The sequence below is a fragment of the Phascolarctos cinereus genome, unplaced genomic scaffold (assembly GCF_003287225.1).
Source record: "Phascolarctos cinereus isolate Bilbo 61053 unplaced genomic scaffold, phaCin_HiC Scaffold_1;HRSCAF=81, whole genome shotgun sequence".
NCBI lineage: Eukaryota > Metazoa > Chordata > Mammalia > Diprotodontia > Phascolarctidae > Phascolarctos > Phascolarctos cinereus.
In genome coordinates this window covers 99,042,119-99,068,727 of record NW_027555514.1, presented here as the reverse complement: position 1 = coordinate 99,068,727, position 26,609 = coordinate 99,042,119, and the positions used below count along the sequence as shown (strand labels likewise).

At 34.5% G+C, this 26,609-nt stretch overlaps 1 protein-coding gene and 3 pseudogenes across 1 annotated transcript; 3 read left to right on the top strand and 1 right to left on the bottom strand.

Moving 5' to 3' along the window:
- The first annotated feature begins 617 nt into the window (after positions 1-617).
- Positions 618-1,597, top strand: LOC110216209 (olfactory receptor 2A1/2A42-like). The gene is given in 2 exon segments (XM_020997999.2): positions 618-1,449; positions 1,452-1,597. Coding segments are annotated over 2 exon segments (978 nt in total).
- Positions 1,598-2,244: 647 nt separating this feature from the next.
- On the top strand, positions 2,245-9,932 carry LOC110216210 (cytochrome c oxidase assembly protein COX18, mitochondrial-like; annotated as a pseudogene).
- Positions 9,933-19,684: 9,752 nt separating this feature from the next.
- Positions 19,685-20,613, top strand: LOC110216271 (olfactory receptor 2A1/2A42-like; annotated as a pseudogene).
- A 5,624-nt stretch (positions 20,614-26,237) lies between these two features.
- LOC110216121 (mitochondrial import inner membrane translocase subunit TIM16 pseudogene) lies at positions 26,238-26,609 on the bottom strand (annotated as a pseudogene).

The following is a 26,609-nucleotide window of genomic DNA, read 5'->3' as shown; positions in this document are numbered from 1 at the left end:
ATCACAGTGACCTAGACTTTAAGAACATTGACCTATTCATGATGCACAGTAACAAAATCATCCATTCCAAATTAACCTGGGACTCATAGGAACAGCATGACTACTATTCTTTTTTTTTTTAATCAGGGGTTAGAGGTAGATCTACTCAGACTTAGTGAGTGGCAGTAATGCATCCTCACTTCTTTCTGCCTCCGACCTAGACTAAGGGTTCTAAAGACCTTGATATAATTCACCACCTCAATGAAGATTTGAAGAAACCACAACAATCAGAATCATTTCCTTTCCTAAGGTAATATAAGATTTTATCTTCTCCTCACAGGAGACATAATATGTTCTTACACTTTACCGTTTTACATAGTACTTCTGTATCCTTGTCTAGCTGCACACATATGTAATCTCTTGTATTCTTAAAGTTTAACTTTAGGAAGGACAACAATTATATAGCACATCAAAGCAGTCTATACATTTATATATGGCAGAAAATTATAAAATCATTAGAAGTGCATCTTACTGGTTTGAGCCTTCTCCCCTCTGCCTTTTTCTCCAATGTCAAAAAAAGGATTAACAAAGATCAGCAGATATGTGTTTTGTGGGATTGAGTAGATGCAAATTAAGCTATGTATTTTAATATATTCCTCCAATGTCTTTGGTTTCATCATAGGGTTATGGAGAACAATCAGACCACAGTGACAGATTTCATTCTGCTGGGATTTCTTGTTAGCCCTAAGATGCACCTAATTCTCTTTGGGCTCTTCTTCCTACTCTTCACGTTCACTCTGCTTGGAAATGGAGCCATTCTGGGACTGATTTGTCTTGAGTCCCAACTCTACATTCCCATGTACTTCTTCCTCTCACAACTGGCCATTGTTGACATCTCTTATGCCTCAACCACAGTCCCCCAGATTCTGATAAATCTCCTGGATCCAGCCAAGCCCATCTCTTTTGCAGGCTGTATAACACAGATCAACTTCTTTTTGATTTTTGCCCACACTGAATGTCTTCTGCTGGTAATGATGAGCTATGACCGGTATGTGGCAATCTGTCATCCACTCAGATATACTCTCATTATGAGTTGGAGAGTGTGTATTGCACTGGCTATCACATCTTGGGCATGTGGATCCTTTCTGGCATTGGTCCATGTGCTTCTCCTCCTTAGGCTGCCCTTCTGTGGTCCTCGGGAAATCAACCACTTCTTCTGTGAACTCCTGTCTGTCCTGAAACTTGCCTGTTCAGACCTTTGGCTTAACAAAATGGTCATCTTTATTGCCTGTGTGCTTATTGTAGTTGGACCTCTCTGCTTAATCCTAATCTCCTACACCCATATCCTTGGTGCTATTCTGAAAATCCAGTCAGGAGAAGGACGAAAGAAAGCCTTCTCCACCTGCTCCTCCCACCTCTGTGTGGTCGGGCTTTTCTTTGGGAGTGCCATCATCACTTACATGGCCCCTAATCAAGGAACTCTGGGGAACAACAGAAAATTCTCTTCTTGTTTTACAGCTTCTTTAATCCTACCCTAAATCCTTTGATCTATAGCCTGAGAAATGCAGAGGTAAAGGGGGCCCTAAGAAGATTGCTTAGGAAGGAGAGAACAGGTTAATGGATTGAATAGAACTTTCTTTTTTATAGAGGAAGGGACAGGAATGGAGCCTTTGGAGATTGTGCAGTAAGTTCCATGAGACCAAATCACCCTTTTTCTTTTTTCTGTGTCCAAAATTCTCTTGTTCCCCTTTTCTGCCTATGCCTCCTTCTGGAGCACTTCCATGGGTATGAATCTCTTTATTTTTGCCCTACATTTCCCTTCTTTCAGTGATTTGCCTCCATACTTCCAATGTTCCTACTGAAACATTTTGTTTCTGTGTCCTATTCTCTCAGACACTGCATGTGAGTGCAGCTAGGGAAACTACAAACTTAAAAGCAATATTGATATAATTTCTTTTTATATTACACTTACTTCTGATTATATCCCTCTCTTCCTTATTTTAAGATCCTTCATGTTTTATAAAGAATAAAAATTAAAGAAAAATGTAATTCAGCAAGATTAATTAATAATTGTGTGAAGACTGACAGTATCTTCAAGGTTTGATATCCATATCCTTATCTATAATCACCAATATCTTCAAAGCATACAGAGAAATGAATTATTCCATCTCATCTCTGGGAATCATTTTGGTCATTTATTCATTAATTCAATCAGTCAGTCAACAAGGATTTATTAACAGGTACTGTGCTAAGCACTGGGTATACATGGAAAGGCGAAGCAGCATTCCCATCATCATGGACCTGATGTTTAATGGAGAAAATAATTTTCAAACAACAATTTATGTTAAATTAACATTCAGTGGAACTGGAAGGTAATCTTAAAGGAAAGGCACTAGATGTGGGGATTATCAAGAAAGATCACTTGCTGAAGGTGTAATGGTTTTTTTCTTTTTGAAAAACGTAAATTCTGTAAATTATCTTCTTCCAGAATAAGCCTGTTTCACTCCTGTTAAAAGTAAGTTCATCAATATGTCCACAGTTCTTAGATTATTTTTTTCAGGAACACCAGAATATTTAGCTACTGCACCCTTATCTGCATTGTCCACCTCTCTAGTAATTTTCTTTAAATTATGTAACTGAACTTGATGTTTATAGTATCAAGCTAAAAATACTTTCACTAAAAATTTATTATTCATTTAATTTTCATTTCTTTCACTGTCTTACATTAACTTGAAGCTTTTGTGGAAATAGTAATAATAAGCAATAACTAACATTTAAGGAGTGCTTACCATTTACCAGGTTCTGTGCTAAGCATTTTATAATATCATGGCATTTGTTTCCCAGAACAATCATGGCAAATAGGTGCTATTATTATCCCAATTTTACAGATGAGTTAACTATAAACACAAGTTAAGAGAACAAGTGACATGCAATCCAGTGCAGAAAGGCAGAAATATTAAATGCACCCTTTTCATATCATGATGCAATAAAAAAATTACACATATTAAAAGGCCATGGAAAGATAGACTAAAAATTAATTGGAAACTAAATAATCTAATCCTGTAGAATGAGTCCAAAAACAAATCATAGAAATAATCAATAACTTCATCCAAGAGAATGACAATAATGAGAAACCATATAGAAACTTATGAGATGCAGAGAAAGTAGTTTTTAGGGGAAGTTTTATATCTCTAAATGCTTACATGAATAAAATAAAGATGAGATTAATGAATTGTGCATGCAACTAAAAAAGCTAGAAAAAGAACAAATTAAAAATCACCAATTAAATACCCAATTAGAAATTCTAAAAACCAAAGGAGAGATTAATAAAATTGAAAGTGAGAAACTATTGAAATAGTAAATAAAACTAAGATCTGGTTTTATGGGGGGGAAAAATAAAATAGATCAACCTTTGGTTTAATTTTTTTTAAAAAAAGGAGAAAACCAAATTACCAGTATCAAAAATGAAAAGGAGGGGGTAGCTAGATGGTGCAGTAGATAGAGCACTACCCCTGAATTCAGGAGGACCTGAGTTCAAATCTGGCCTCAGGCACATAACATTTACTAGCTGTTTGACTCTGGGCAAGTCACTTAACCCCATTGCCTAACCAAATTAAAAAAAAATGAAAAGGGTGAGTCCAACACCAAGGAAGAAGAAATTCAAACAAAAATTAGGAACTATTTTGCCCAACTGTATGCCAACAAATTTGACAATCTTAGTGAAATGGATGACTATTTACAACAATATAAATTGCCCATATTAACAGAAGAAGTAAAAAAATGTGAATAACCTCATCTCAGAAAAATAAATTGAGCAAGCTATTGATGAACTCCCCAGGAAAAAATTTCCAGGGCCAGATGGCTTTACAAGTGAATTCTTTCAAACATTTAAAGAACAATTAATTTCAATACCATATAAACTATTTGGGAAAATAGCCGAAAAAGGAGTCTTAGCAAATTCTTTTTGTATTACAAATATGGTGCTGATGACCTAAACTAGGAAAAGTCAAAACAGAGAAAGAAAATTATAGATCAATTTCCCTAATGAATATAGATGCAAAAATTTAAATAAAATATTAGCAAATAGATCACAGCAACTTATCATAAGAATAATTTACTATGACCAGGTAGGATTTATACCAGGAATGCAGGGATGGTTCATTATCAGGAAAACTATCAGCATAATTGTTCATATCAACACCAAAACTAACAGAAACCATATGATCATCTCAATAGATGCAGAAAAAGCTTTTGACAAAATGCAACACCCATTCCTATTAAAAATGCCGGAGAGCATAGGAATAAATGGAGTCTTCCCTAAAATAATGAGTAGTTTCTACCTAAAACTTTCAACAAACATCATATGTAATGGAGATAACTTAGAAATAATTCCAATAAGATCTGAGGTGGAAAAAGGATGTCCATTATCACCACTGTTGTTCAATGTCTTACTGGAAATATTAGCTTTCTCAATAAGAGAAGAAAAAGAAATTGAAAGTATTAGAATAGGCAAAGAAGAAACAAAGCTGTCACTCTTTGCAGATGATATGATAATATACTTAGAGAATCCTAGAGAATCAAGTAAAAAACTACTTGGAAATAATGATCAACTTTAGCAAAATTGTAGGCTATAAAATAAACCCACATAAATCATAGGCATTTCTATATATTAACAACAAAGCCCAGCAGCAAGAGATAGAAAGAGAAATTCCATTTAAAGTTACTGTAGACATTATAAAATATTTAGGAATCTAACTACCAAACCAAACCCAGGAACTATATGAACACAATTACGAGCAACTTTTCACAAAAATAAAGCCAGATCTAAATAATTGGGAAAATATCAGTTACTCATGGGTAGGCCAAGCTAATAAAATAAAAGTGACAATTCTACCTAAGTTAATTTACTTATTCAGTGCCATACCAAACTTCCAAAAATAATTTTATGGAGCTAGAAAAAATAATTACAGGATTCATTTGGAATAACAAAATGTCCAGAATATCAAAGGAACTAATGAACAGAAATTGCTGGGGAAGTTGGCCTAACCATTCCAGATCTTAAATTGTATCATAAAGCACCAATTATCTATTAAAACTACTTGGTATTGGCTAAGACATAGAGTAGCGGATCAGTGGAATAGGTTAGGTATGCAAGACACGGTAGTCAATGACTATAGTAATCTACTATTTGATAAGCCCAAAGACCCTAGCTTCCATGATAAGAACTCACTATTTGACAAAAACTGCTGGGAAAACTGGAAAAGAGTATGGTAGAAATTAGGTATAGACCAAAATCTCACACCACATGTTGTAAAGATCGTTTCCCAGTTTTCTGTTTTCCTTCTAATCTTGGTTGCATTGGCTTTGTTTGTACAAAAGCGTATCAATTTAATATGATCAAAATTATCTATTCTTCATTTTGAAATGCTCTCTATCTCTTGTTTGATCATGAATTCTTCCCCTTGCCGTAGATCTGACAGGTAGACTATTCCTTGTTCGTCTAATTTGATTGTTTCATTGTCTATGGCACCTTTTAACAAGATGTAGTTTTCCTCCTTATCTCTTTTAATTAGGTCATTTTTGCTTTTACTTTGCATGAGATCAGGATTGTTACCACTGTTTTTTTTCCACTTTAGTTTAAACATAATAGATTCTGCTCTAGCCCCTTATATTTACTCTTTATGTGTCTGTCTCCTTCAAAGGTGCTTCTTGTAAGCACAATATTGTAGGATTTTGGTTTTTCGTCCACTCTGTTATGCATTTCCATTTATGAGAGAGTTCATCCCATTCATTTTCATAGTTATAAATGCTACCTGTGTATTTCCCTCCAATTTATTCTTCCTCATGTTTGTCTTTCTCTCTCCTTTCACCCTTTCCCACCTCACCAGACTTTTGCTTGTCTACCCCCTCCCCTGATCTGTCCTCTCTTCTGTCAGTCCCCATCCCACCACTTTTGTTTAATGTCCTCCCCTCTTTCCTGTCAGGTAAGATAGATTTCTATATTCAATTCATTGTGTATATCATTCCTTCTTTGAGCCAATACTGATGAAGATAAGATTCAAGTAATGCCCATTTCACACCCTCCCATCTCTCCCTCCCATCATAATAGGTCTTTCTCACCTCTTTGTGTGAGATAATTCACCCCATTCTACCGCTCCCTCCCTTCTGCATCCATTGTACACCTCTTTCTCATCCCTTGATTTATTTATATCATTCCCTCAAATTCACCTTATACCTGTACCCTCTGTCTATGTATATTCCTTCTATCTGTACTTTTAGTGATAGAATATTTTTATGAGACAAATAGTTCATTCCTACATTGAAAGAAACACTAAACATGGAAGAATCATAGTACACGTTAATAGACTTAAGATGAACGAAATTTAAAAAAAAAAACCTTTTCACTATGCATGCAGTCATCTGGGAGGCTAATATTTAAACCTCACCAGGATATAAGGCAGTATTTATATCTTTGTGGGGTTGGTGTTCTCATAAGCTCCCCATATTTTGTGTGGGGAGCAGTGGCAGGCTCTCCAGGATGCTGGGATGGAAAATGACCATTCTCTATGTCTCACATAAGTGACACCATTTTTAAGAGTTACAAGTATCATCTTCCTTTATAGAGATATAAAGAGTTTAATTCCACTGAATGCCTTGTTTTCTTTTCCCCTTTTTCCCTGTTTATGCTTCTTTTGAGTATTAATATTGGAGGTCAGGTGGGGCCCAGCAGCAGCTGCGGAAGCGGCTTTTGCCCTCCCTCCTGGGGAGCAAGGGAGTCTGCCAGGGCGAGGTGAGCCGCTGGGCAGCCCCAACCCCCTCCTGCCTGTGGCCGCCTGTGCCTATGGTGCCTCCGAGGGGCCGGCCCGGGCCGGGGGTGGTACGAGACCCTGGCCGCATCAGCCCCAGCACACTGGGCGGAGGCGGTGCTATTGGGAGCGCAGGACGCCACCGAGCTGCCATGGGCCAGCGTTATCACCACCACCGTGGCCTTGGGCAGCGCTCTCACGCTGCCCTTAGCCGCCTACCAGCATTACATCCTGGCCAAGGTAGGTGGAAAATTTGCAACCAGAAATAAAAGTAATTGCCAAAAATCTTAATTATGACACTGCACTTCGCGCAAAACAGTTGGAATGGTCAAAAAGACTAACTATTCTCACTTATCTGAACAACCTGAGTGTTGCCCGCAACCAGATTGCACACCGAACGGAGAGGCGTGAAATAACTTATGACATGGGCCAGGCGGAGTAGAATTACTGACTCAGTTTATTCATCCGAGGGCACCAGAATATATAGGGAAAATCTAGCCTAACTTCAAAGTCCTCCCCGTGAGATACCCCAGAACATCTGTTGAAAACAATCATGAATTTCTCCTTATCAGGGTTCCTAGATTGGCTGTAGATTCCAATTTTCCCAGCGCCTAGGCGCCACCTGCATAGAGGAGTAAATATGTAAACCTAAGTTCCAAGAGAAGAGAAGGATGTCTCAGTGACCTCTTTATCAGGAAGAATTTGGGGAGCCGTACCACTTAATCCTTTGAGCCCTTTGGGGTGAAAGCATGAGCAGAGGTCAAACTCTGCCTTGGATCTTAAACCCTTATCAGACTCTTAAGATCGGCCCTCAACACCTGAGGAGGATTGTTTCAGAGCTCTATATTCGGGATAATTGTCACAAAGCTACTCTGCTGGTATGGATTCAGATACCAATGTGGATCTTTATCTCTGTTGCCCTGCGGAACTTCATACTAGGGTTAACTGATTCAGAAGGAGACTTTTCTATTCGGGAACAATTTTCAACAGGTTGAATCCTGCGGTTTCCTGACCTCACCCTGCTAGATTCCACATAGATTCTACCAATCTCACTTGGAATCCTCAATTTGTTAATAGTGGAGATTTTTGCATTACAAAAACTTGAAATGTCCCGCTTTCAGAAGTATGTCACACGTTTTATTCAAGGAGTATCTGTGCTGATGATTCCCGCTGCTGCAACTGTACCCTTATCCATTGCGCTTTACTGATTCTGCTCCAGCTTCGTAGCCCTGTCACAGAACCTGTGAGAAATCACCTCTTCCTCAGTTACTCTGGAATAAATCCGACAGTCCTGTCACTTACAAACAGAAGGTTAAGATCTTGCTGACTGTTCTTCACGTGAAGGTCTCTTATGTGCTGTACGATGCTGTCAGCTAGGGTTTAAAATGCTGTTGCAATGTATGACATTTGCGTTTTAGACAAGTGAAGATCTAACCAAGTAAGCTTCAGTGGTTGGATCTTGGAAAGAAAATTTGTTTTATATCTGAAGGATGAGTGGGTGGAATTTGTTGGGATTTCAGGAAACAATTAAAACCCTGAATTGCAAAAGGGAAGTATCAATATATCCCACACATCTAAAACAGAGAACTGACTTCTCTGAAAGAAAAGCATGTATTGAAATAATAACTGGTAATATTGCAGAGAGACTAACTGTATGTTAGGTTGAATATAATAGATGTAAAAATTGTAAGAAAACCAACCTTATGGAATTATGACTCTCAAGTCTTCCCTGAAATAATTCAGTTGGTGTCATCTTCTTCACACTTCAATAAACTTGAACATCTCTGCTAATATATATGGTCAAAATTTTGGTTTAGTTCTAGTTTTCTCCTTATGAAAGCTTGAAATCCTATTTTGTTGAATTAGAGAATAAATGAGAAAGAACTCAGCTTTTTCTATCCAATTAGGATACAATTCCTTCTGAACAAATATCACTAAGATTGTTACTGACATTTTAGTAGGTACAAGGTGAGAGGTCAGGGAAAGAAGTTTCATGTACCACAGGGTCTTCTCTTGGCCAAAAGTAATTCATAGCATTTATTGTCATGCATTGATTCTTTGTAAACTAGTGGGTTGATTGATTTAGTAACTTGAATAATGGAAAACAATTTATCTATACTGGAAGGGTTGTGTAGCACTGAGAACACTGAATCTGATCAGGAGACCTGGGTTCAAGTTCCAGATCTATATTTATTACCAACATAACCTTGGGCAACATTCTTTCAACTCTTGTGGCCTCAATTTCTCCAGCTAGGAAATATAGGGCCTGAACCAATCCCTTAGGATCTTTCCAGAACTAAATCATTTGATCCTATGCTATAAAATTCTATTATAATAGATGTAAAATATTTAAATATGTACTTAATGACACAAAAGCACCCAAGCCACTGAGCCTAGAGAAGTCTCAGAGTCTTTTGCTGTGATTCTAGAAGGGAGGAGGCAAGAACAGTTACTAGTGTAGATGGACCCAGGGTTTAGAGAGTGCTAATCTTCCCCAGCGGGTCACAAATCACCATATATCTAAACTCTGAAATTGGGAATGTTTCCAATGGGAAACGTACTATTTGTCTCCCAGTTGAAAGTCAAGTGATAGAATCTAATAAGCCCCATTGGGATATAGTTCATTGGACTCCCCATCCTGGTTACAAAATCATTTGAATCACTACAGCATATGTGCTCTGTCTTCCCTCAACTTAATTCTAAGGGGATGGTGGTACAAAGTCAAAAAATTATAGAGGTTCATGTATATATAACTCGGCCAAGCATTTTCTGATCAAAAATCTGTAACATGAGTCTTTCTCTCTCCTGGAATTTCAGCCTCCAGCGTTTCATGAAAGACTAGCAGTCTTCAATTTCCCTCACACAAAATTACTTCTTTGCTTCTCTGTGAGGAGGACACTGGTGTTTGGGAAGTTTTATGATGTTCCACCTACACTGAATCCTGAGCAGTCTAAGTCAGAGCTCATCAAAGAGGAAAACTTTTGCTGCTGGAGGACACAGGAATATCTTCCACAAGCTGAACAAGAAGCCACGGAAAGTGGATCTGCCTCTCATCCTGAAGATCCTAGAGATAGTCAAAGCTTTAATCTCATCTCAAAGACCACCTCCCTAGAACCTGCTCCAGGTTCCTGTGTAGCCTCCACATGAGCATACCCAGGTAGCCTTCTAGCACTTGGCTAGGAGTTATGAGCAATAAATTTATACCATCTAATTCTATGTAAACTATATCTTTTGTCCACACACTTCTTTATACATTGATAAAGGACAGTTTTTACTCTTCAATGGCTTTAGGTAAAAAGATGGCTCAAGTAAAGTTTATTGTGAAGATTGTATATACAAAAGATGGTGTGTCTATTATTTGACTGATTTTTATTTTAACAGGTGAGAAAGGTCTCTTGAAAATTCAGCAAATGATTTTGAGAGATGGAGTCAAAAAGATTTATTTGTTAAGAGACCACAGGAGAATAAGGAATCCATGCTTTCTTAGAGAAATACTCAGAAAGAGGAATTATATTTGAAGTTTAAAAAAAGTCCTTTTGTTGAAAGTTGGTATATACAGATCTATCAATTAACTAAAAAACATTTTAAGTATGTACTACATTTCAGGCACTCATAATTGTTTAGGATATGTATACAAAATACTTAACTATCCCTACTCTTAATGAGCTTACATTCTATTTGAGTTGTTGAAAAATGGTAAGTTATTAGTATTTTCTATCTTATCCATTCAACTGATGTGTGTAATAGGTGTATATGTGTTCATATGTATAAATAAACATATGTATGTACATACTTGCATACATAATAGCTATGTACTTGCATGTGCGTATGTGCCCAAGAGACTGCCTGTATAAGTGGATAAAGAGACAGCCTTCTAGTCAATGGAATCCAGGTTCAAATCCCTACCTCTCACACACGTTGGTTCTGTGACCTTGAGGAAGTCATTTAAACTGGCAGGGGTCTTAGGCAAATCTCTAAGACAGTATGTTGCTGAACAGTCAATGATCTTTTAATGTATGAATCTCCTATCATTTTTATTTTAAATTCATAAAAATATCACTCTTTGAGAATATCAGGAGAGCTACTTTTCCTCTTTGTTTCTTCGGTTTTATTTTCTTCAGTTTCAGTACTTGCTCCAGGGACATAAAACCAATATATGTCAGTTGTGGAGTCTTGTAGCTGGGTTGCATGGAATCTTAGGCCAGCTCTCTATCCACTAATTCAGGTTCTCTCTTGTGTTACAATATATACCCATGAAATTAAATTGTTTTTCTCCTCACTAGGATGTGTGGGTGGGGTCTTACCTAAAGGTGAAGGGAAAGTATAGGCTATGTTTTCATTGATTGGTACAGCACCAGATCTACAGGATTCTTTGTCATCTATATGAACTATTCTTTGCCCCGACATCACGTTTTTGCCAGAAAGCTGAAGTGTATTTCAGCGAGGACAATAGCATTCTTTTTTGCCTAATTTTAGTTCTCTGAATCTTTGACCTGGAAGAGAACTGAGGGTTATACTAATCCAATCCCCCACCCAATGGGAGGATTTCTTCCACAGCATCTCTTGCCAATAGCCATTGGTCTCATTTAAATACTTCAGGTGAGTCCTGCTTGAACTTTCCAATTGGTAGAAATTTCCACCAATTGGTCCTAGCTTTGGCCTTCTAGAGAAATACAACAAAGTGAACTTCATTCCTTTATGACAGCTCATCAAATGCTGATGTAGGAGAATTTTCAAGAAGGAGCTCGATTAGGATTGTGACTTTAAACATGATCAGGGAAAATTTGTTCTGTTGTGTTTTTTTCCTGTTAGAATGAAGTAAATTAGTAAGTTGGAGAGGTGGAGGTGTCTTGAGGTGGATCAATACTCCATGGGTTCTAGACTGAGTATAATTTTGGGGGAATGGAACTTTTCATCTCACTGACTTCTATAGAAGTTCAAAGATCCAGAATCCATCAGCAATTTTACATTTGGTTTAACCAGTGCCTTAAATGTCAATATTTATTTTACTTGGCTTTAATTTCTTCCTGTCACATAGTAATATATGCTTTAGGGCCAATGATTTGGTGATAAAAGGTGGTAAAAAAAAAGAGTAAAAATTTTTCAGGGATAGTCTCTATATAGAGACCAGTATAAACATTAGACATGAAACTGGATTTATTGCATCCAAGAAGCAGTTAGGTGGCTATAATTTTAGCCCTCCTTTTTCTTTTGGAGCTCTGATACAAAATAGAAAGTGAAGAGAGCTTATGGCCTTTTCTAGTGCCTGGACTTCGCTTTCCTAGGTCTCAATAGTCTTGTCACTTGCCACTCTGTATAGTCGCATTGTTGCCCTGTTTTCCCTCCAACCTATTACAAGGGAAAGTCTCTGTTTAAATATTAATGAAGTCAGGTTGATTTTTTTTGTTCTCATGGGTAGAGTGAAAATGGATAATGACTGTGATTATAGGCCATTGTGAAAATTGTCTGCCTCTTCTCTAGATTTCCATGCTCAAAACATATTTCTTGATCATTGTAATGGTAATGATGAGACGGGATATAAGGGGTTACAAGATTTTTAAAAATTAAAAAACAATCACAATTACCTATTTGTGAAATATAGAATAAGGTGGATGGAGGATGTTATCATTTTTACTGAAGACTACATGGCTAGAATTATTAAACCCATGAAACAATGTACTTTTTCAGTTGATTGATACGTTGAATTTTTTAACCTTTTCTGCTTATATTTACTTTTTAAATTTTTAGTTTATTGTTAATTTATGGAATAAAACAAGCGTTTCCATTACATATTATAATAAAAGGATTATTACACATGAAACTGCAAATCTACTATGCACAACTTACTATTTCTTTTTAAATATACAACAGTTATCATATAAATTTCTTTTTTTTTGTTCTTCCCTCACCCCCATTCCCTTGAGATGTCCACTGTTAGACATAAATAGGTAAAATTATTCTATACATACTTTATTTTCAGTTCTTTTGCTGCATGCAGATAACATCTTTTTTCATGTGTCCTTTATAGTTAATTTGGGCATCTATAATAGTCAAAATAACATACATTGAAAGTTATTCTTAAAACAATATTGTTATTAGTGTATACAATGTTCCCTTGGTTCTGCTTATTGCTCTTCATTATTTCATGCAAGTCTTTCCATGTTTTTTAAAAGGTCATTGAGGTCATTATTTCTTATAGCACAGATTATTCTATCACAATCCTATACCACAAATTATTCAGCCATTCCCCATTGATGGGCATCCCTGCAATTTACAATTCTTTGGCGCTGCAGAGAGAGCTGCTGTAAACATTATAGTACATGTAAGTTATTTCCCTTTTCCCTCAATCATTATTGGAAATAGATCAAATAGTGATATTGCTGGGTCAAAAGTTTGGTAGATTAATACCTCTTTGGGCATAAGTCCACATTACTTTCCAAAATGGTTGGAGCAATTCACAATTCTACAAACAATGAATTAGTGTCTGAATGTTTCCACATTCCCTCCAATATTTTTCACTTTCCCCTTCAGTCATTCAATTATCCCCTTTAATCACAATCCCCTTCCAATCTAGTAGGTGTAAAATGATACCTTAAGGTTATTTTAATGTTCATTATCAACAGGGATTTAGTGCATTTTTCATATGACTATCAATGGTTTTGATTTATTCATTGAAAAACTGCTTGTTCGTATCCTTTGGTCATTTATCAGTTGGGGAGTGACTCATATTCTTATGGATTTGACAAAGTTCTTTATATGTATTTTGATATGAGACCTTTATCTGAGAAACTGTCTACAAATTTTTTCCCCAAATTTTCCGCTTTCCTTCTCATGTTGGATACATTAATTTTATTTGTATGAAAACTTTGTAATTTAATGTAATCAAAATTAGACATTTTCCACATAACTTTGCTTACTGTCTCTTGTTTATTCATAAATTGTTTACCTGCCCATAATTCTGATAAGTTATATGTCCCATGTTCTTCAAATTTTCTTGTTTTTCCAATAATTTTGCCAAAAAATGAATTCTTATCCCAAAATCTTAAATCTTGATACTTCTGAAATACAAGGTTATTATATTTATATGCTGCTATAAAATGTATATCTAATCTATTCCATTGATCTAACTTTTGATTTCTTAGCCAGTACCAGGGAGTTTTGATAATTACTATCTATAATATAGTTTAAGACTGAGTACTGCTAAACCTTTTTACTTTACTTTTTTTTTTCATTTCTTCCTTTGATATTCTAGACTCTTTGTTCTTTCAAATGAACTATTATTTTTTTTAATAATTCAGTTAAAATATCTTTGGTAATTTAATTCAAAGGGCATTGTATATATAAATTAGTTAATGTAAAATTATGATTTTTATTATGTTGGCCCTGCCTAGCCAATAATTAATATTTCTCCAGTTATTTAAATCTGATTTTATTTGTACAATATTTTTAAAAATTATTGAATTATTTCATTGGTTTGTTTTTGGCAAGTATACTCCAGGCATATTAAATTGTCTAGAGTTTGTTTAAATGTGCTCTCTTTTACTATTTCTTCTTACACAGTTTTGATTTTGTTATATGGGAATATTGATGATTTAGGTAGATTTACATTATATCCTGCTACTTTCCTAAAATTATTAATTGTTTCAACTACCTTTGTAGTTGAGTCTCTCAGATTTTCCAAGTATGTCATCATTGAGCTGCGAAAGGAGAGAGTATGATTATCTCATTCCCTACTCTGATTCTTATATTTATTTTCTTTTACTTTTATTGCTATTCATAGGATATCTAATATAATATTGAACAATATTGATGACAGTGGGCATCCTTGTTACACACATGATCTTACCGGGAAGTTTTCTAGTTTATCCCTATTGTAAATAATGGTTGCTGATAGTTTTAGATAAATGCTTTTTTATCCATTTAACAATACCTTCATGTATTTTTAATAGAATTAAGTATTGAATTTTATCAAAAGCTTTTTCTGAATCTATTGACAAAAGCCTATGATTTACAGAAAATCTTTTTCTTATTGATGTAATCAATTGTGTTAATATGTTTCTTTACATTAAATGATCCCTGTATTCCTGGCATAAATCCTACTTGACCATAGTCTTTAATTTTGTAATATATTCCTGTAATCTTTCAACTAGTATTTTTTCATCTATATTCATTAATGAAGTTGGGCTATAATTTTCTTCCTCTGTTTTTTAATCTTCCTGGTTTAGGTAGCCAGTATTATGCTTGTTTCATGAAAGGAGTTTGGTAGGACTGTTCTTTGCCTATTATTCCACATAATTTATTTAAGATTGGAAGTAGTTGATCTTAAAATGTTTAATAGAATTCATTCGTAAATTCATCTGTGTCTAGTGCTTTTCTCTGAGAAAGCTCATTTATGGCCTGCTCAATATCTTTCTATAAAAGAGTTTTAGTTAGATAGTCTATTTCCTCTTCTGCTAATTTTTTTGTAAATATTCTTCCATTTCAATTAAATTATTAAATGTATTGGTATGTATTTGAGCAAAATAACTCCTTATGATGGCTTTGATTATATCATCATTAGTGGTACATTCACCCTTTTCATTTTTGATACCAATGAATTGGTTTTCTTCTCTTTTTAAAATTAAATTAACCAATTTTTATCTATTTTTTTATAAAACCAACTTCTAGTTTTATTTATTAATTCAATATTTTTTCCTCTCAATTTTATTAATTTCTAGGATTTCCAATTTAGTGTTCAGTTCAAGATTTTTAATTTGTTTTTTCTACTTTTTTAATTGCATACTCAATATGTTAGTCTGTTTTTTGTTTTATTGATGTAAGCATTTATAGATATTATTTTTTAAACCATTGTTTTTGCTGCATCCTGTAGGTTTTAATATGTTCTGCCACTATTGTCATTCTCTTTAATGAAATTGATTGTTTCTATGATTTGTTCTTTAACTCACTCACTCATTCTTTAAGATCAGGCTGTTTAATCTCCAATTAGTCTTTAATCTATGGATCCATGGTCCCTTATTAAATATAATTTCATTGCATTATGATATAAAAAGGATGCGTTTAGTATTTCTGCTTTTCTGCTTTTGTCTATAAAGTTTTTACTTACTAATATATGGTCAATCTTTGTAAAAGGACCATGAAAGTATGGGAAAAAAGTGTATTCCTTTCTATTTCTATTCAGTTCTCTCCAGATATATATCATATCTAGCTTATGTAAAATTCTCTTCTCTTTCTTAACTTCTTTCATACTTATTTCCTGGTTAGATTTCTCTAATTATGAGAGGGGAAGATTAAAGTCCTCAAATATTATAGTACTGCTATCTCCACTTATAATTCATTTAATTTTGCTTTTAAAAATTTAGATTCCATAGTCCTTGGTGCACACATCTTCAGTATTAATATTGTTCCATTGTCTATAGTACCTTTTATCAAAAGGAAGTTACCAAGTTTGTCTCTTTTAATAAAATCCCTTTTAGCCATAACACCACTGAGATCATAATTACTAACCATGCCTTTTTGCCTCAGCTGAAGCATAATAAATACCCTTTCAAATCTCCACTTTAACTCTGTATGCATCTCTCATTCTTAATTGTATTTCTTGTAAACAGCAATGTTGGATTCTGATTTTTAATCCATTCTGCTATTCATTTATGCTTTATGGGTGAGTTCTTCCCATTCACATTCAAAGTTCTAATTACTACTTGTGAAATTCTCTCCATCTTATTTTTACTCACTATTTTCCTTCTCAGCCTTTTTTTTACTCTGTCCCTTTTACCTTATTTCTCCCCTTACTCTTTTATTTATTATTTTACCCACCCCTCTCAAAGTCCCTCCCCTATCTTGATTCTTCACATTCTTATCTATATACCTTTCTAAAAGACCCTTACCAACCCTGTCCTCTGGTTTTCTCATCTCTCTATCAGTTGAGATAACTGCTAAATCACTGCAGGTGTACATATTGTTTCTTCTTCAACCTAGATGAGAGTAACATTCCAACATTAATAGCCCTCCACCCCAACCTGCTTTCCCTGTATTAGTTCTTCCTTTCATGCCCCATTTTTATGTTATAATTGTTCTTTTTTACTTTTTCATGCCCAATTTTGTTTTTTAGAATCACCTCATCCTACACAACTCAGTTGCAATCTTCCTTTCAAATTACCTTAGTAATGATGAAAGTTTTAAGAATACTGATATTTTCACAGATCATAAGTAAACAGTTTGACCTTAATAGTGCCTTATAATTAGTCTTTAAAGTTTTCTTTATGTTTCTTCTAGATCTTTTATATTGCATTTTCCATTGAGTTCTGATCTTTTTGTTACAAATACCTGAAAGAGGGTCAGTTAGGCAGTGCAGTGGATATAGCACCAGCCATGAAGTCAGGAGCACCTGAGTTCACTTCTGGCCTCAGACACATGACACTTATTAGCTGTGTGACTCTGGGAAAGTCACTTAACTCCAATTGTCTCACAAAAAAAATACCTTAAAGTCTTTCAATTTGCAAATGTCCATTCTTTTTCACATTCAAGATTGTATTCAACCTTGCTGAGTAAGTTATTCTTGGATACAACCCCAGCTCCTTTGCTCTTTGAAATATATTGCCCACCACATGCAATATTCGTATAATTATAAGAGATACTAAATCATATTTTGAATCGCTGTGGTCCTTTAAGCAAGCATGTATTTAACCTATGCAAAATTTTTGTCTATTATATTGTTTTTTTGACTTCCTCAAAAATATATTTATTACATAATATTCATTGGAAGGCTCCTCTAATTCACAATAATTTGCAGTCAGATGTCACAATCCATGACATAAAATGAAAGCCAGTGTTATAAAACTTGAATACTTCAAGAATCTTTGATATCATTAGCTTTGATATAACATACATGACAACTTCACTCTCAGTAAAAGGTCTTTAAGACTTCCTCTGACCAAAAATTTAATTATATTTCAGCCCACCCAGTAATGAGCCTCTCCATATTAAATTGTGATGGTTCCTGATTGATAATTATAGAATCCATTACCAAGCCTGTGCTCAATGCCTTTCCTGCTTAATAGAACCAGCCAGATTCCTCTTGTGACTGGCTGGCAAAGCCTTTATTATCCAGGGACTTCTAAATAACATCAATATATATTCAAGTGGAATGATTGTCTAGATACCAGACTGAAATGTTGAGTTTTTGACTGAACCTATTTTAACTTTGTCATCTTACTAAACTTCCAGGAGTGAGTTCCTGATTCTGTTTTCTACATGAAGTAAAATATTTAAGTCATCAGTGGGTTCAGAATTTTTTTTGAATATGTGCCACTTACTAAAAACATTAAAACCATCAGTCTTCTTCCAATGAATCCTAGTGAAACTTTCTTTTTTTTCACTAATAAACAAAAACTAGAAATAAGTGATTTACAATGTTTTTTTGTTTTGTTTTGTTTTGTCTAGCAGCTATACAACATTGTGGATAGAGTATTGGGCTTGGAGTCAAAATACTCGAGTTTTAAATACTGACACAAACACTTACTATCTATGTGATAAAAGGTACATAACCTTTCTGGGCCATAGTTTCTATATCTGCAAAATGGGGATAATAATATCACCTACCTTCTAGTAGTTTTGTGAGGATGAAGTGATATAACATATAAAACACATTGCAAAATTGAAAACCTTCTATGTAAATATCATTATCTTAGCTATTATTGTCTTACCAAAGATTTTGACAAAAAAAAAGTTTCATTAGCTTTGAATTTTTCTAAATGTGATGGATTACAAAAACTGACAATCCCTCAGAGAGAATAAAATAATACTTCCTCCCAGACATAATAACTTTTACTGTCACTAAAGGAAAAAGCATTGATCTGGGATGTTAACTTTCATAATGTCCCATAGGTATAGTATTTCTTGCACTTTTAGATGCTTCATTAATTTTTAAAGAAGTAATGAAATTAGTCACTCCTTGATGTCATTTCCATTGTCATTCTACTTCTTCACAGTAAGAAAGTATCTGAGTATCTGATAGTGACTCTCTTACAGTGTTCAGTGACCATTCCCATCCACAAGATGACAGTAATTTTTTTTTACTCCTGCTGTGTTCTATATCAACAACATCTGACAAATTAAACCTATTTGAGTTATACTGGCAAAGTGAGTGCTTATGAGATTGATGAGAAGTTGTCCAGTGGAAAAAAAAATGAAAGCTTAGGAAAATGTGCTTAGATGTAATTGTTGGCTACCTCTCAAAAAAAAAGTCAAAATGACATAGATTTTTAAGAACTTTGACCTATTCTTAATGCATAATAACAGAATCATCCATTGATAATTAATGTTGGGCTCACAGGGACTGGATTAATAGTAAACGCATTTTGTTGATAAGGATGTTAGAGGCAGATCTACTCAGACTTAAAGGGTGGCAGTAATTAATACATCTTCACTTCTTTCTGCTTCTGACCCAGACTGATTGTTCTAAAGATCTTGAAATAACTCATCCTCTCAATGAGATAAGAAAGGAATTTATTCCCGTTGTTGTGGTTTCCCTCCAATTTGTTGTGCTTTCCCTCCAAAGATACTACAGCACTCTATTTTCCCCTCACAGGAGACATAACCTCTTCTTACATTACTACAGTTTACTTAGTACTTCTCTATCCTTGTGTATCTGCGTTCATATGCAGTTTCCAGTATTTCAAGACTATTTTTAAAGTTTAACTTTGGGAAGGGTAACAATTACATAGCAGATCAAAATAGTCTAAAATAACTGTAGGAAAGCAAGTGAAAGAATAATTTGAAGTATTTCTTACTGGTTTCAGCCTTTGCTCTGCCCATTTCCCCAGTGGGAAAAAGGAAGGATTAATAAAGGTCAGCAGGTATTTCTTTCATGGAATTGAGTGGATATGAATTAAACTGTGCATTTTAATATCTTTCTTCAATGTCTTTGTTTTTATCATAGGGTTATGGAGAACAATCAGACCACAGTGACAAATTTCATTCTGCTGGGATTTCTTGGTAGCCCTACGATGCACCTAGTTCTCTTTGGGCTCTTCTTCCTACTCTATACCTTCACTCTGCTGGGAAATGGAGTCACCCTGGTGCTGATTTGTCTTGACTCCCGACTCCATACTCCTATGTACTTTTTCCTTTCACAACTGGCTATTGTTAACATCTCTTATGCCTCAAATGCTGGCAAATCTCCTAGATCCAGCCAAGCCCATCTCCTTTGCACGTTGCAAAATGCAGACCTATCTCTTTATGACATTTGGCCACACTGAATGTCTTCTTCTGGTAATGATGAGCTATGACCGATATGTGGCAATCTGCCATCCACTCAGATACACCATCATTATGACTTGGAGAGTGTATACTGCACTGGCTGTCATATCCTGGACGCTTGGATCCCTCCTGGCCTTAGTCCATGTTGTTCTCCTTAGGTTGCCCTTCTGTGGTCCTCAGGAAATCAATCACTTCTTCTGTGAAATCCTATCTGTCCTGGAACTTGCCTGTACAGACCATCTTTATTGCTTCTGTGTTTATCTTTGTTGGACCCCTCTGCTTAGTCCTAATCTCCTACACCCATATCCTTGGTGCTATCTTGAGAATCAAGTCAAGGGAAGGGCAAAAGAAAGCCTTCTCTACCTGCTCGTCACACCTCTGTGTGGTCAGGCTTTTCTTTGGTAGTGCCATCATCACTTACATGGCCCCTGACTCAAAGAACTCTGGGGAGCAACAGAAAATTCTCTTCCTTTTTTACAGCTCCATTAATCCTACCCTAAATCCTTTGATCTATAGACTGAGAAATGCAGAGGTAAAAGGGGCCCTAAGAAGATTGCTTAGGAAGGAGTGACAAGGTTAAGGGATTAAATGGAACTTTCTTTACATAGAGGAAGGGACAGGAATGGAATTAATAAAATAGGTATTTATAACAAGTTGGGCAGTAAGTGCCATGAGATTAATCACCCTTTTTAAAAATTTTTTCTTTGTCCAAATTCTCTAGTTCCCCTTTTCTACCTATGACTCTTCTGGAGCACTTCCCTGGGTCTGAATCTCTTTATTTTTGCCTTATATTTCCTTTCTTTCTGTGACATGTCTCCACACTTTCTATGTTCCAATTGAAACCTTGTTTCTGTGTCCTATTCTCTCAGACACTGCATGTGTGTGCAGCAAGATAAACTACAAACTAATGACTTTTATTAAAATCAATATTGACATAATTTGCTTTCATATTACATTTACTTCCAATTCTATCCCTCTCTTCCTCATTTTAAGATCCTTCATTTTTATAAAGAATAAAAATGAAAGAAAAAATGTAATTCAGCAAGACTAATCAACAGCTATGTCAAGACTGACAGTATCTGCAATGTTTGACATCCATATCCTTATCCATAATCACCAACATCTTCAAAGCATACAGAGAAATGAATTTTTCCATCTCCTCTCTGGGACCCACTTTGGCCATTTATTCATTCATTGAGTCAGTCAGTCATCAAGGATTTATTAAGTATTTACTATGTAACAGATACTGTGCTGAGCACTGGGTGTACACATTAAGGCAACGCAGCATTCCTATCATCAAAAGCAGACATTTAATGGAGAAGATAATTCTTAAACAACTATTTACATTAAATTTACGTTCAGTGAAAATGGAAGGTAATATTGAAGGGAAGGCACTAGATGTGGGGATTAACAAGAAAGAGCACTTGCAGAAGGTGTGAGGTTTTCTTTTTCTTCTTTGATAAACATAAATTCTGTAAATTATCTTCTTCTAGAATAAGCCCATTTCACCCTTGTTAAAAGTGGGTTGGTCAGTATGTCCACAGTTCTTAGATTGTTTGCTTCAAAACACCAGAATATTTAGCTACTTCCTCCTCATCTGCATTGTCCACCTCTCTACTAATTTTCTTCAAATTATGTAACTGAACTTGATGTTTACAATATCAAGCTGAAAATACTTTAATAAAAGTATCTTCATTATCCACTTAATTTCCTTTTCTTTCACTGTCTTACATTAACTTCAAGCTTTTGTGGAAATAGTAACAATAAACAATAGCTAACATTTATGGAGTGCTTACTATTTACCAGGTTCTGGGCTAAGCACTTTATAATTATCATATTATTTGTTCCTCAGAACAATCATGGGAAATAGTTGTTATTATCCCAATTTTACAGATAGGGAAACCAAGGCAAACACAGGTTAAGAGATCAGGTAACATGCAATCCAATGCAGAAAGGAAGAAATATTAAACACACCCTTTTCAGATCATGATGCAGTAAAAATTACATGTAATAAAGGCCATTGAAAGATGGACTAAAAATAAGTTGGAAACTAAATAATCTAATCCTACAGAATGTATGAGTGCAACAACAAATCATAGAAATAATCAATAACTTCATCCAAGAGAATGACAATAATGAGAAACCATACCAAAACTTACAGGATGTAGAGAAAGTAATTCTTAGGGGAAGTTTTATATGTCTAAATGCTTACATGAATAAAATAGAGAAAGGTGAAATTAATGAATTGTGCATGCAACCAAAAAACTAGAAAAAGAACAAATTAAAAATCATTAATTAAATACCAAATTAGAAATTCTGAAAACCAAAGGAAAGATTAATAAAATTGAAAGGGAGAAACTATTGCTATAATAAATAAACCTTAGAGATAGTTTTATGAAAAAAATTAATAAAATAGATAAACCTTTGGTTAATTTAATTTAAAAAAAAAGAAAGAAGAAAACCAAATTACCAGCATCAAATATGAAAAGGTAAATTCACAACCAACGAAGAGGAAATCAAAACAATAATTGGAAGCTATTTTGCTGAACTGTATGCCAATAAATTTGACAATCTTAGTGAAATGGATGAATACTTACAACAATATAAATTGCCCAGATTAACAGAAGAAGTAAAATACTTGAATAACCCTATCTCAGAAAAAGAAATTGAACCAGCCATCAATGAACTCCCTAAGGAAAAATCTCCAGGGCCAGATGGATGTATAAGTGAATTCTATCAAACATTTAAAGAACAACTAATTCCAGTACTATATAAACTATTTGGAAAAAAGGAGTCCTACAAAATTTATTTTTTAATGATACAAATACGGTGCTGATACCTAAACTAGGAAGAGCCAAAATAGAGAAAGAAAATTGAAGACCAATTTCCTTAATGAATATAGATGCAAAAATTTTAAATAAAGTATTAGCAAAGAGATCAGAGCAACTTATCGGGAGGATAATACATTATGACCAGGTAGGATTTATATCAGGAATTCAGGACTGGTTCAATATTAGGAAAACTATCAGCATAAAAAAAAAAGAGAGAGATCAGGCGACATAGCTAGTAAATGCCTGAGACTGCATTTGAACTCAAGTGCTCTGCCCTCATGCTCTGCTAAAAAGAATGCATTTTTATTGAAAAAAATGTAGTAGAGATAGAAAAAAGTTATTCCATTTCTGTCTTTGTAAATGCTTCTGTTTCTTATAGTTGTTTACAAATCACTAAAATCTCACAACTTTACCTTTTTAAAAATTCTGCCTGTTATTTTTTTAAAAATAATATTCTGCAATATGAATTCAGGCATTCTCATATCTCATCCTACTTTTCAGTTGCTATGACCACAATTATGCTATTCAAATACATTCAATAAGTGTTCAAATTTAATATAAATGTCTTTTTTTTTTCGTGCTGGCACTGTTTCCATTTGAAGTATTTTTCGTATTATCCATTTTATTAAGGACTCTTTAAATAAATTAGTATAACTATCGGTAGTACATATTCAGCAATACATCATATCTGCATACAATAGTAGGATAGTGCAGGCATACAATGTAATACTATGTTAACACCCTCAATGAACTTGTGTGTATCACATTAAATGAAATTTCACTCATTGAATGTAACCTGGTATCATTTTATAATTTTCACTAAATAGAATTTTGAATTATTTGGATGTAATCATAACCTAGCTAAAATGATTTTTTTTTACATCTGCTGAAGCGTAATAGACTTTGCTCCTACCTCTCATTTTAAATCTATGTAACTCATTATGTTTCAAGAGGGCTTCTTATAAGCACCATATCATAGGATTCTATTTTCTAAAGCATTTAACCAAAGCACTTTGGTCATGAGAAAATTTTTGATTCCTACCCTTCTAATCTGGGGTTTGCAAACTCCTGACCGTAATTTGTGTTTAGGTGCCACAACTGTTGCTTTGCCCCTGGTTGGAATTCTAATACTCCCTGTGCGCTGACTAGAAAGCACTGCAGATTCAGAGAGACAAAACTGCTGGCTATTTCTTTGCCTGAGTGCCTTGCCTTTCTTAATCAGCTGCAGGACTCAGATAAACCTGGGAGATAAACCAGACTGTGAACATTCTTTGCTCTAGTCCCCTTCTCTTAGATTCAGGTCATCTCCTCAGTCAACACCAGATCTGTGACTCAGACCTTGCTGCTTCTTCCTATCTTATTTATCTTCACAGGTGATTTATTATATTCTGTTAGTGGAATATTAAAGTATCTGATTATTAATGTTTTGTTGTATGTATACATATATTAAATTAACTTATTTATATTATCTGTAATATTTATATATTTAATTTAATTAATATATAACATTAAATTCAGTTACTTTTTTCTTTCCAAAATTAATTTCTATGACTTTTAAATATGTTGATACATTTTCATTGTAGGTATTTAAGAAATATTTATTGACTTTAGTTGAGTTGGCAATATATTTTTTTAAGTATTAAGTTGCTCCCTTAGTTATTTCCTTCCATCTTTCTAATTAAAATTCGGTTTTGTCCAATACTACATCACTTTTTTTTACTTTTAAGTGCAAATGCTTTTCCAATTAAAGTGAATATACTGAAGATCTTGCATTTTTAATGAATTTGTAATATTTTCCCATCAACTGAAGAATTAAATCTATTTACATTGCTAGTTATAATTATGTTTATTTTCATCTATCATATGCTGCCATAGTATCTTTTTCTTAAGTGCTTAAAAAAAGCCTAATATAATAAGCACTCTTCAAATTGAATAGCTATTATGCTCTCCTTTAATTCATCAGATTTACTTCAATTTCAGTTATTATATACACAAACTTCTCTATTAGCTTCTTGAGGACAGGAACTGTTTTTATTTATTTTTTTCTTTGTAGCTTTTGTAATTAACACAGTTCCTGGGCCATATAAGGGCTTGATAAATGTTTGTTGCTTAGGAATTAAATACAGTGCACAAATTTATACTTCTATGTCCATAATTTTATTTTCAAATTTTTACTTCCCCAACCTAGTCCCTTTCTTAGAAAAAAGTATCTCTGGACACTCTTCTCTAAGTTCCTTGATTTTTACTTATAACATTTTAAAACGTACTTCTAATGGAATTGATTTTTTATCTGGTTTTGTTTCTTATTATCCCACTTTCACAATTTTGTTTTTCAAAAGAACAGTTCTTTTACTCTCATTTAAATTTTCCACATATCTCTCCATCATATGTTCCAATATCATTTTGTCTGATTAATTTTCTATGGATAAAGACTCATCTAAGCAAGGTCAAATTTTTAGACATAACATTTCCTAATGTATTTATTATCTACTTTTGATATTCCTTACAGGAATGTCAGCATTGTTCCATTGATGAAGTTGTGTTGATGTTAATTCATTAATACAGTCTTCTTTGTGTTGTTTTAGTCAATAAGATATGTCTTAAAGGACTTTTTTTAAAAAAACTATTTTTTATTGTTTCTTCCTTCCCTGGATCTTTGCTTTTCCTATTATGTGAGTCTAATGTCTTTTGAGATTCTTTCTTTTGAGATTCTTAGATTGTCCACTTTCTCTCTACATTTTTTAAAAAAAATTTTGAGTGTTTCTGTCTTTGTTCTTTCAGATATGACCAATAACTTTATGTGACTTCTCTTATGCTGTGTACTATCTTGCTCTAAATATTCCCTATATAATCTCTTGTCACTCTGATGGCAAAGTTTTAAAAAAACTTTATTGATATATTTGAATATTATATAAGCTTTAATTCCCACTATATCTTTCCTTCGCATTCTGGACTAATGTCTCTTAAAATAATGGAAAAAATAAGTGTCTGAGAAAAAATGCTAATACTTGTGTGGTACTTTGTGATTTAGTACCAAATCTGCCAGTAACAATTGTATGTAGTTTTTCCTTAATCTAATATTAAAGCCATTTGTGGCTGAGAGGGAAAACCCAAATTGTCATCATTGCTTCATGCATGTTTTGTGACATGAACTTTTACCCCAATTTGAAGTGACATTTACAGGAATCTTGAATGAGAAAAATATTTTTCTTTCTTTTTGCTTTAAATGTCATTTTGTGTTTTCCCCAATTACATATCAAGAAAACTTTTTCTTTTTTTTTTTCTTTTTACAGAAAAGATATTTATTACCGAGCTATAAATAATTCACACTGAGGAAAAGACAGGCAAGGATAGGAGGACATGTTTAGGGCTGCTGCCCTCTCTCATTCTCATCCTGGGCATGGATTTTGAGCTCTTCCTCTAGCCGTTCCTTAGCTCGCACCACCTTTGACTGCAGGCAGAAGGAGCCACCCACAGATTTATCATTTACCTTAAATAAATGACCAGTTTTTTGGATTTCCTCTCGGCTCAGCTTGGAGACATTGAGGATCTGCTGGGCTTCCCGAAGGCTAAGTCCAGAAAGGTTGTATGCAGCTGCAGACTGATGATCGGCTCGCCCACCACCATCTGCTGCTGCCCGGCTGGCTGCAAATTCCTGCCGGAGTGCCCGGGCAAAGGCCCTTCCAACCACCTGCACCCCCATCACGAGTATCTGATCTAGGTATTCGGCCATGGT